At 40.5% G+C, this 10,491-nt stretch overlaps 1 protein-coding gene across 1 annotated transcript; it reads left to right on the top strand.

The window, feature by feature from the left end:
• Positions 1-2,950: 2,950 nt before the first annotated feature.
• LOC123962825 (heterogeneous nuclear ribonucleoprotein A/B-like) lies at positions 2,951-10,468 on the top strand. The gene is made up of 9 exons (XM_046039218.1): positions 2,951-3,101; positions 4,236-4,471; positions 4,771-4,939; positions 5,497-5,655; positions 6,231-6,362; positions 7,140-7,248; positions 7,916-8,062; positions 9,424-9,517; positions 10,106-10,468. The coding sequence occupies exons 2-8, from the start codon at positions 4,260-4,262 to the stop codon at positions 9,495-9,497; spliced, it is 1,002 nt and encodes a 333-aa protein (XP_045895174.1). The 5' UTR covers positions 2,951-3,101; positions 4,236-4,259; the 3' UTR covers positions 9,498-9,517; positions 10,106-10,468.
• The last annotated feature ends 23 nt before the right edge of the window (positions 10,469-10,491 follow it).

Here is a 10,491-nt window from a genome sequence, read left to right as displayed (position 1 = left end):
ACCGACAGTTGATCTTTTCTCTCCAAGTTGCTTTCCGATTCTCTTGTAGCCCATCCCAGCCTTGTGCAGATCAACAATCTTGTCCCTGATGTCCGTAGAAAGCTCTTTGGTCTTGCCCATGGAGGTGATGTTGGATGCTGGTTGTTTGGGTGTTGACAGGTGTCTTTTATACAGGTAACGAGGTGAGGCAGGTGTATTTGATGTAGATAATTGGTTGGGATTGGGGCTGTGTCTTAAAGAAAGACTAACTGGCTTGTAGGAGCCAGAATACTTGCTGTTTGGTAGGGGGTCATATACTTGTTTTTCCTCATCAGATGGTCATCAATTTTTATAAATTCATATGATGTGATTTTCTGGAATTTTCTTTGGGATTCTGTCTTTCACTGTTAGAATGTACATATGATTAAAATTGTAGATTGTTGCATTCTTTGTAAGTGGGCAAACCTGCAAAATCAGCAAGGGGTCAAATACTTATTTCCCCCACTGTATGTTTGGTGTTTCTGTTCACTCCCTGTCCGGCCAACTTGTTTGTTGCGCTGTCTCATGTCGTGTAGTTTTGCTCAGTTCTGTGTTCTGTCTTGGATCTGTACCCCGTTTGGATTTCTGTTGGATTACCTTGTTTAATTTGGACTGTTTAGTTTTTGTTTTACATTGTACTCAGCCACTCTACCAGTAAGTGTGCTCGCCTTTTGTTGCTTAAATAAACCTTTTTGAACTGTACCTGCTCCGCTCTGTGTCCTGCATTTGGATCCACCAACCTTTCAACCACACCACACTGTATTAGTTTTTATTTTTTTATTTTATTAATATAAATCTGCAAAGCAAATAAAGTTATCAAATGTAGTGGAGTAAAGTACAATGCTTGCCTTCAAAATGTAGTGAAGTAGAAAAATAAAGTAGCATAAAATGGAAATACTATAATACTACAATAATGCTATAAAAGTAAAATTACCTCAAAATTGTACTTCACTATAGCACTTAGTTTCCTTCCTCCACTTGTGATTTGCATCAGAGTTGTGGTGACATTAGATCAGGACTACATGACCAGAACATACCTTTTTAAATGTTTCACAAGAAAAATATAAATGTTAAAAAAAATGGAAAGTACAGAAAAATTTAATTAACAAAAAAAACATGTTTTAGTATTTTGGGGAGATTTTAATCACATGACATGAGAGAGAGAGATGGTTCACAACGAACAAGGTAATTAATTTTACCTCTTAAACCTATCCTGTGTACAGAGGGGGGATGGAGCCTATCCCAGCTGACATTGGGCAAAAGGCGGGGACACGTAACCAGTCAATCACAGCGCCACACATAGACAAACTCACACCTAGCCTGCATGTCTTTGGATGGTGGAGGACATGAAAGGAGCACCTGGAGAGAACCCACGCGGACAACATGTAAACATGAAAGGCCAGTGTAACTGGGGTTTGAACCCACAACCTTCTTACTGTGAGGCGACAGTCCCAACCACTGCACCACCACTTAAACATGAATGTAATAATTCCCAAGAGGGACACTGACGGTTATTCAGGGTAATAGGTGCGTGTGTGTTCACAATGCAGAAGATAAGAAGACATATATATATATATTTAGAAATATTAGCCTAATTGGAATTTGACTACTTTCAGGCCAACAGATTAAATTAAGTCTCAGCCAGAATTGTATCCCTGATACCATTTATAATGTATTTATATCAGGTGGACACATTCAGGATTTTTCAGTTTTTCCCAATAGTGTTGATGACTTGTTAGAAACAAAAAGCCACTTCTGAGAATAGTTAACACAAACATTCATCCATATCAATTTGCAAAACAACAAAATCATGGCCCAAAAAGAGGTGTTCTCAAAACTCTTCATAGAAAAGAACTTATATAAACTAAATCCACATCACACCTGCTGTAATATTCTTCCTCCTCAGACGCTGTTTGTGTGGCACATCCAGCCATGGCATGACTGCAGTGTTGTAATCACAGGCCAAGACCATGACCTCTGAATGTACCTTGAGTTTGAAACGTTTTCAATGCACACAAAATTCACTTTATTTGAGGAGGGGAGGCCGTTGATATTCCTGAATGGTTTTGGAAACTCACCTAAACTGCCGCACTGCTGAAGATATAACGTCCAACATGACACTACAACAGCGTTGGAGAACTGCTGTCCCTCTCTGGATTTTCATTTGCATACCACACATGGCAGCTATCCAACCCTCTTTGCTTCTATTTTTAGCTATTACCAGGGAAACAGCATGTTCTGTCTCTTTTACATGTGATTTCATAATGAATAGAGAGTCCTAAGTTTTGTACATCTGTGTAATCTCATGAGCCGACACAACGGAAGCACATTTCTCTTTATTAGGAACAAGTCAAAGTTAAGTGAATGCATCTGAAGTTGTGATAATAGCACCACAGCGTTTTGCAGTTAGAACATTATTGGAAGAAGTGCATCAAATCAATTGATAAAATCTGTGATATAGTTTAAGAGGATTATTAATCCCCTTGTTTAAAGTACTACATTTGTATGGAAGCAATTTATTACAACTGCAGACCATAAAAACAAACAAGCACTGAACAAAAGAATGGACATTATCATCAAACGGTGTAATCGGTGTTATGTGTGGTAAGTTACACAATAAGGTCATCTGGTGTCATTACTGAAATAGAAGTTGCGCAAACAGGCGAAACCTCGCAGGGAACAACTGTTTCACCGCTTTACAAATTTCTTCCAATTCACCGAGCGACATAAAGACATAAGAAACTAAACTAGCCGCTGTCATAGCAGTAACACACCGCGCACACTGGCGCATCGATTAAAATGTAATTATCAAACAGCAAACGGAGGAAGGATGAAAAGACAGGAAGCAGGAAGGACATTTTGATGCTGTATTTGTTTGTCGTCGGTGAATCAGCCAATGGGGTTCTGTGTTTATTCGCGCAAATGACTTACTTATCCAATCACAGGCGTTGTCATTTCGTCGTCCTCCAGCGCTGGGTCACATCCGGTCGTATATATGTTGCCACGAGTTAGCGGCGAATTTGGAGAGTGTCCATTTTGAGCAGCGAGTCGGCGTCTCCGGTATTTTTTTCCTCCCATTTAAAGTAAGCTCACTTTTCTTGGTTTCTTGTTTCTGATTTTAAAAAACACGCGAGGAGGTCGAGCGTCACACCGCGCGGGGTATGACTCCACCGCGGTCTTTGCCCTCGCGCTGCTTTTATCTGTAACGTGTGTTTAATTGTTAGCGCACACACATCCAGCGTTAGCTCCGTGTTAGCCGCCGTGCTGCTAAATACGTTAAGGCGGTTATTGCGTGGAGTGAATGAGCCTTTCGTGGATTGAAGCGGGAATTAAGTCTTTGTGCCTTTTAATGCGTTTGTTTACATCTTGTTTGTTGCGCCTGCTGTAGGGTTTTAATGTTCACTTGATTCATGTTTAGCTTGCTAGCTGCTAGCCGGGCCTGCACTTTGTCCTGAGCGGCAACGAAGCAAAGCGCGGTCCGCTTGAACACTGAACACGCCGGATTATTCCCTCTGTTTGTTAGCTAACCGCGTCTTAATGCACACATGAACACGCACAAGTGCACTTTAACCTTTACTGTCAAAACACCAACGTTAAGATGGTTTTCTGGAAACAAGAATTATACTTTTTTATTACATGTTATTTTACAAAATTGGTTTAAGTAGCATTGCACCAGCCTCAGCTTTCTATTAGCCTTTCACTGTGTTCCACTGAATGTAAGTAAATGGAGAATTATTAAACCTTTTGTTGTACCAGCAGGACACTTAAGAACAGTTTATTTACAAGGAAGGCCCAACAAGATGGGAATGGCCTCTTAAGTGGAGTGGATACACGTTTAGAGATACAAACATTGGGATTAAGGCACAGACAAGGCAATAACATAGATTTTGGTAAAGGCAAGAGTGCATCCTCCACAAACAATTTATTAAATGTTTATGCCTTTTCAAAACTGTCTTAAATTATGCTACCTCCTTACCTGTTATCCAAGTTTGGATAACATCCAGGCAACTGACCCCAGACCTGAAGCGTCCCCAAAAGCCCTGTGTTCACCGTGTGTTTGTTGCTTTTAGGTTATTTCTGACATTAGTATTTAAACTAATACAATTGTTTAGGGTAATTAAGATACTGTCTTGCCTGTGAGACTTTTAATTGCTCCTTCAGAGTCTAGTTTTCATTCAGCTCCAGGTTCATCCAAACTTTGTCTTGTCCTATCTCAGTCTCTTGAAGAGCCCAACGTCAGAATGGCAGATGCTGAGAATCTCCTCATGGAGACATCAGACCAGAACGGCAACGAGGGAGAGGATGACCAGAACGGAGCTGAGCAGGAGCTGATGGGTGGCGAGGACGACCAGGAATGTCAGGACAGCCAGGATGGTCAGGACGGCCAGGACGGCCAGGACAATGGAGCAGATGGAGGCAAGATTGACGCTAGCAAAGGAGAGGAGGATGCTGGGTGAGTGTCTAGTATCCCTGACCCGTCGTAAAATGTCATTGAACAAAAACTGCACTTTCACTTTTGGCTCAATGAAATGGCCCCGTGCCAGCACCTTTCTTAGGCTTAATAACAGGATATAAGAAAGCACATTGGGGGGGGGGGCAAAGATTAGGGAAGGAATAAGTAAATCACTTAATGACATTCTAGATATAGAAATATAGGAAATAAAGTGAACTAATCTACGTATCGGCTGCCTGTGCAATAACTAGTGTAAACGGGTAAGAAATAAATTGCAATGTGTCCCACTGTGTTTTCAGCAAAATGTTCGTTGGCGGTCTGAGCTGGGACACGAGTAAAAAGGACCTGAAGGATTACTTCAGTAAGTTTGGCGAGGTTTCTGACTGCACCATCAAGATGGACTCAAACACCGGCCGATCCCGAGGCTTCGGCTTCGTTCTCTTCAAAGACTCCTCCAGTGTAGACAAGGTCTGTCGCCCTGATTACCGGACAGCGGTTTTATAATCGTTGACTAATACATTAATTATGATTGGGTACAATGCTGCCTCAGTGAAACACGATTAACACCTGGATCTTTGATTATATGGTTAATTTGATTCTTGGCATGTACCGGAAAGTTTGTACCGGTGTTTTTTAAACAAATGGCATAATCTTTTGGGTATTATTGTCTTTACACTTGTTAAAGCACTTTGTAACTTGTTTTTGAAAAGTGGTCTACAAATTAAGATTATAATATAATAGACAAATGATCGTTGCAGCTCTAATGGCAGGTAGTTTACAAACACATGTTGCCAGCTGATACTGCTGATTAGCATATTGTGACTGACATAATTACAGTAATCGTGTTGATCCTTTTGTGTTACTCAAAATAATTTTATTTCACACTTATAAAATTGTGGCCAAATGTTTCCACACAATTTTGTAAACGGTCACTTCTGTGGACGATAACGTGAGATGTCACTCGATGCAGGGGGAGATTTCCAGGCTTTTGACCAATCATTTCTGTGCCAAATATGATAACGCAGGTGCTGGAGCAGAAGGAACACAGACTGGACGGACGTCCGATCGACCCCAAGAAGGCGATGGCCATGAAGAAGGAGTCAGTTAAGAAGATCTTTGTTGGGGGGTTGAACCCTGAGGCGACTGAGGACACCATCAGGGAATATTTCGGAGCCTTTGGAGAGGTCAGTTTTGCTAAATAGAGCCACGAATGACTCACTAGAGTAGCATATAAAATCAAGTAGAACCCCCACGTCATGTGTAGTTTTAACTGAGCTGCCCGCAAGGAGTGATGGTTGGTGAATGGCACTGATCATGGACAGAACAAAACTGCAGACGAAAGGAAGTGGTTAGTTTTAAGAACTGCTTGCTGAAGCACTTGATCTGCAACAATGTTTGTTTGGTCTAATCCTTGAGGCTAATTAAGCTACTGGCCAAAGAAATTAAGTTGCAGGTTCATCTAAGGACATGCTGCTTATGGAAAATGGCTCTTAACTTTTATTAGAAATTCTGTCAGTCACACAGACAGCATTTTCCCCATTCACTACAGGTGGAGTTTGTTTCAGGAGGTTTTTTTATTTTTAAATTGTCCTTTTTTTTTTTTTTTTGAAAAGCAGTGGTACATGGAGCAATCGCTTAGAAAATATGTGAATTTTGAAATTTAAATGTAATGTTGGGTGTGACTACAGGTAACGGTAAGACAACCAGTAGAAAGAATCTGCTAAACCCAAGCATCTCCACGCTTTTCTTTTCCTTCTAGATCGAAACTATTGAGCTTCCCATCGACCCAAAATCAAAGAAAAGGAGGGGGTTCATCTTCATCACATACAAAGACGAAGCCTGCGTCAAGAAGTGTCTGGAGAAGAAATACCACAACATCCAGGGCGGCAGGGTAACTACACACAAACTTATCTCAGCAGAGTTGGTTGATACTACCGGTTCTGATCTTATAATCACACACCCCTCACTACGGATCATGAGGAATTGACCCTTTGTTAAGCCACGCCCCCAGTACAAAGCTGACCAAAATCTAAAATCCAGAAAAAAGTCGACTGTGGGTTTTTCTTAATGTAATCTTAGTTAGCTAACACTTGCTAACTTCCTACTGAATGTAACTTAAGTTCCTACTGTTCTGCTTTTTAATGATTGTAATAATGAATAGTGGCCAACCCAGCTTTACAGGAACAGTGTTGATCCTTAATATCGTTGCCTTTTGTCTCAGTCATCGGGATGCGGTGGTTCACTTGTACTGTGTGATCGGTAGGCTTTAGCTTCTATCTTTATATATATTTTTTTTTCTCACGTCAGTCTGACGGCCTCCGGTGAGTGCAGTAATATATTAGTTTGTTGGACTTGGCAACAGTAACTAAGGGAGTTACTGTGTTATGTTGAAATTGGGTGATGCACAATGCTGGAGAAGTAGTATTAAAATATAATAATCTCAGTGAAGATAATTTGCATCAAGTCATGCAATTAAATATGTAATATCAGGTAGGCTTACTTACTTACTAGCTACAGATGACAAAGTTTACTCGTTTTATCATATTGCAAATGCAATTAATCATTCAGCCCTTCATTGTAATACTGCTGTAAGGATTTAATGGCTTTTCCCTCCTCCTGCTGGGCCTGTTAAGTCAGGATCTTAAGTGTGTTTGCATCTCCTCCACAGTGTGAGCTGAAGATCGCCCAGCCAAAGGAGGTGTACCAGCAGCAGCAGTATGGAGCAGGACGTGGCGGCGGTGGCGGCTATGGAGGCCGGGGAGGCCGGGGCCGTGGAGGTAAGGAAGAGGAACATGCAGTACGTGTTCAAGTATCTGTAAAAAGATGTGTTATTTGAAATGGTTAATGTATTCATTGACCCAAACACCTTCGATTTTCACCTTGCGGTCAGATGTTTGCTGATCACTTGCTATGGTGGAATTTGATACCTGACTTTATAAAGTTAATAAGGTCCAACATCAGTGGGACAAATCACCTTGCAGCAGCATCCTTACTAACCTGATATTCTGAATAGAAGTGCTATAAGGTGGCTGCCGCTGCCCCCTTGAGGGATGGGTTAAATGCAGAGGATGTCCTTCACCTGTTCTAGTCTCTTCCAAATATGGTCACTTCTGTTTTTATTTACCCTCAGCCTTTTTTTTTTTTTTTTTTTTTTTTTTAAATCAGTAGTCCACAAATCAGTGGGTGACGTCAAAAAGGCTACTTCCATCTCTCCATACAGTCGGTGGATGGTACCATTAATGTCTTTGTGTCTGTTGCATATCTAATCAGCACTTGCTCTAATCCCAAGAGTCTCATAGTGACTAATGTTTTGACAGAAACTGCAGAACATTACACAACATGTCTAAAATAGTTGTCAGCAGTTGTGATTTATATTTTGTCAAAAGTTGTCAGGCTGTTTTTACACTTGAAGCATCCATGTGAACTCTGCACTTTGTGTCTCAGGTCAGAACCAGGGCTGGAACCAGGGCTATGGAAACTACTGGAACCAGGGATACGGCAACCAAAGCTACGGTGGTGGCTACGGTGGTGGCTACGGAAACTATGACTACTCTTCTGGTTACTATGGATATGGTCCCGGATATGACTACAGTAAGTACAGATCAGTTTTAGATCATGGTTACATGGACTGAATGTTTAGGATGCACTCGTCTCAGGTTTTCTCAGCTGGTACAGGCTGAGACAGAGGATGGATGGATTTGTATTTTAAATCCTTATAACTAATTATGGGGAATAAGTCTCATCTGGCCAATACCCAGACTGTAGGGCTGGGAGATGTGGTCAAATGTTATCGCAATAAAACATTTCATCATTCAGTAGTGAAGATTATTGTGATGTCAAATTATTACTACTTTTCAAGTTTAAAGGCTGTTTTTTTAATATTTTTTTTATTCTCAGTAATTGTAGAAACCAGTTGGTTAATTGTGGTTTTAAACTTCTGACTCTACTGTCGGAACAAACATTTGATGCCAAACAGTGGATCACTTCAATTTGGTTTTGTTTTTTTCCCAACAAATATGTAAATAAAATATTCTGCTCTTTTTTTTTCCTCAACATAATGGATTTAATTAATTTGAACCATAAACAAATTAGCGCTTAATTTTTTACATTTAGTAAACATTTGTTTTGTTACTGAGGAAATTATATTGCGATAATTATCATTCACTTTATTGCCCAGTCCATTATAGGTTTAATGAGACTCTGTATGTTGCGTCGACTAGTTTGATTTAAAATGACCTGCATGCTGTAGTCTGTTTAAAATTGATAAATGAAGTCTTTGGTCTTTATTTCTTTAGTATCCTCCCAGTCTCTCAGCTCAGTGTAGTGCGTTAGAACAGGAATACAGATCAAATGATAAACTTCAGAAATTGCTTCAGCCCCATTGTGAGAATGTTAAACTTTTATCTGTAAAGGTTATTTCTTAAAACATGTTGAACTATTCCTGTTTGTAAGTGAAGATCAACACTAGACTCCCATGTGAGTCTGGGTGAACTATACCTAGCTTGGTATAAACACATGAAGCAGGGGAGTCTCTCTCGTTTCTGTACACAAGCAAATGTAAAGATGACTACAGGCAATTTAAGACAGAGTTGTGTGATGTAAGTATTTCTGGACGCAGTGATGTGCAACTCCCGAAGTCTTGTCACAATGCCCTGCACAGAAACCAAAACTAGCAGCCCACAAGCAGCATGAAAATAATCTGATCATCAGATGGTTGCACCATGTAACTCCCTTTTGGCGTTGACGGGTGCTTTAATGTTGGACAGAGGCTAGCAGTCTCCCCCTGCTTCTAGTCTTTATGCTAAGCTAGCAGCAGCCTGACTTGTGTATGAAGTACAAAGTACTCATCCTTTTCCTTAATCCATTTCCTATTGTCTTTGCTGCATGCTAACTGAATTGGTCTGAATGGAAACCTGTCTGTGTCTGACCCATCTTTCCCCTCTGCCCCACAGACCAGGGCAACGCAAGCTATGGGAAAACCCCAAGACGAGGGGGGGCACACCAGACCAGCTACAAACCATACTGATGATCACATGGCGGTGCCAGGTATGCCATGGCTTTAACCGCCTTCCTTTTACATACAGTCGCACTGCCCACAGGCAACCCCACGACATGGCACCATAGTTTAGGTTTTGGCGATAAAACTGCTGGTAAACACTGCAGAGATGTCAGTCTGAACCTGCAAAACACCTGGAGGGACATGCTGAACTGTCTTGTAATATACAGTACTCCAGGTTTTTATGTAAAAATTGCAATACAAAAGTTGTATTTTTAAGGCTTTAATATAGACAGTGGAGATGCAGCAAGGGACCCCCTGGCCAGACTTGTATTGGTCTCAGTTACTGAAAAGGTATAATCACCAAAAACATAGTTCTGCTCTAAGGGATGACTCTGGGAAATTAATAAAAATGTGTAGTCTGAAGTTACATGAGACCGCAATATTAGCCTGTCTTGGCTCAATTGTTAGATGTCTGTCAGATGACATAATCATGATACCATAGTTATGCAGGAATTGAGTGAAATTAAGTGAATTTGAAGGAAATTTGTCTGAATGTTTTAACAAGCTTTGTCAGTAATTTTAGATTTAATGAGTTTGAGGTGGAAGTGAAATGTGAGTGTGTTGTCGTCCTTCAGGACTCCAGTGATCCGCTGAGACTGACGGCTGGACGGACGCACGGGGCCGGACTCTACCTTTTATGACAGACGACCATTTGTACAGAAAACAACTGAAATGTAACTTTTCTTTTTTCCCCCCGTCTTTTTTTTTTTTTATCATTTTAAGGTTTTACTTTTCCCCTTTGGTGTTCGTTATTTTTTTTTTCTTCCCCTCCACATTTCCATCAATGGAAGTGTAATTTTTACTGTACTTTTTGGTACCTGTTTTGATTCTAATGTATTGTAAGGGTTGTATTTTACATGTTTGCTGGCTTTACAGGTTTAAAATCTTGGCGCTTGTAAAGGAGCTTTTTTGACAAATAAAAAAAAACGTTTTCAGTACTTTTTTTTTCTTTTTTTTTCTC

Source organism: Micropterus dolomieu, linkage group LG23 (genome assembly GCF_021292245.1).
Source record: "Micropterus dolomieu isolate WLL.071019.BEF.003 ecotype Adirondacks linkage group LG23, ASM2129224v1, whole genome shotgun sequence".
Classification (NCBI taxonomy): Eukaryota; Metazoa; Chordata; class Actinopteri; order Centrarchiformes; family Centrarchidae; genus Micropterus; species Micropterus dolomieu.
The sequence above is the reverse complement of the archived record's forward strand: the minus strand, read 5'-3'. Positions and strand labels throughout refer to the sequence as shown.

Bases quoted from the DNA above. Each gene is read 5' to 3' on its own strand.
- LOC123962825 (XM_046039218.1), top strand. From the start codon at position 4,260: ATGGCAGATGCTGAGAATCTCCTCATGGAGACATCAGACCAGAACGGC. The intron at 5,656-6,230 runs GTCAGTTTTGCT...TTTTCCTTCTAG, and splicing joins ATTTCGGAGCCTTTGGAGAG to ATCGAAACTATTGAGCTTCC. The intron at 8,063-9,423 runs GTAAGTACAGAT...TCTGCCCCACAG, and splicing joins TGGTCCCGGATATGACTACA to ACCAGGGCAACGCAAGCTAT.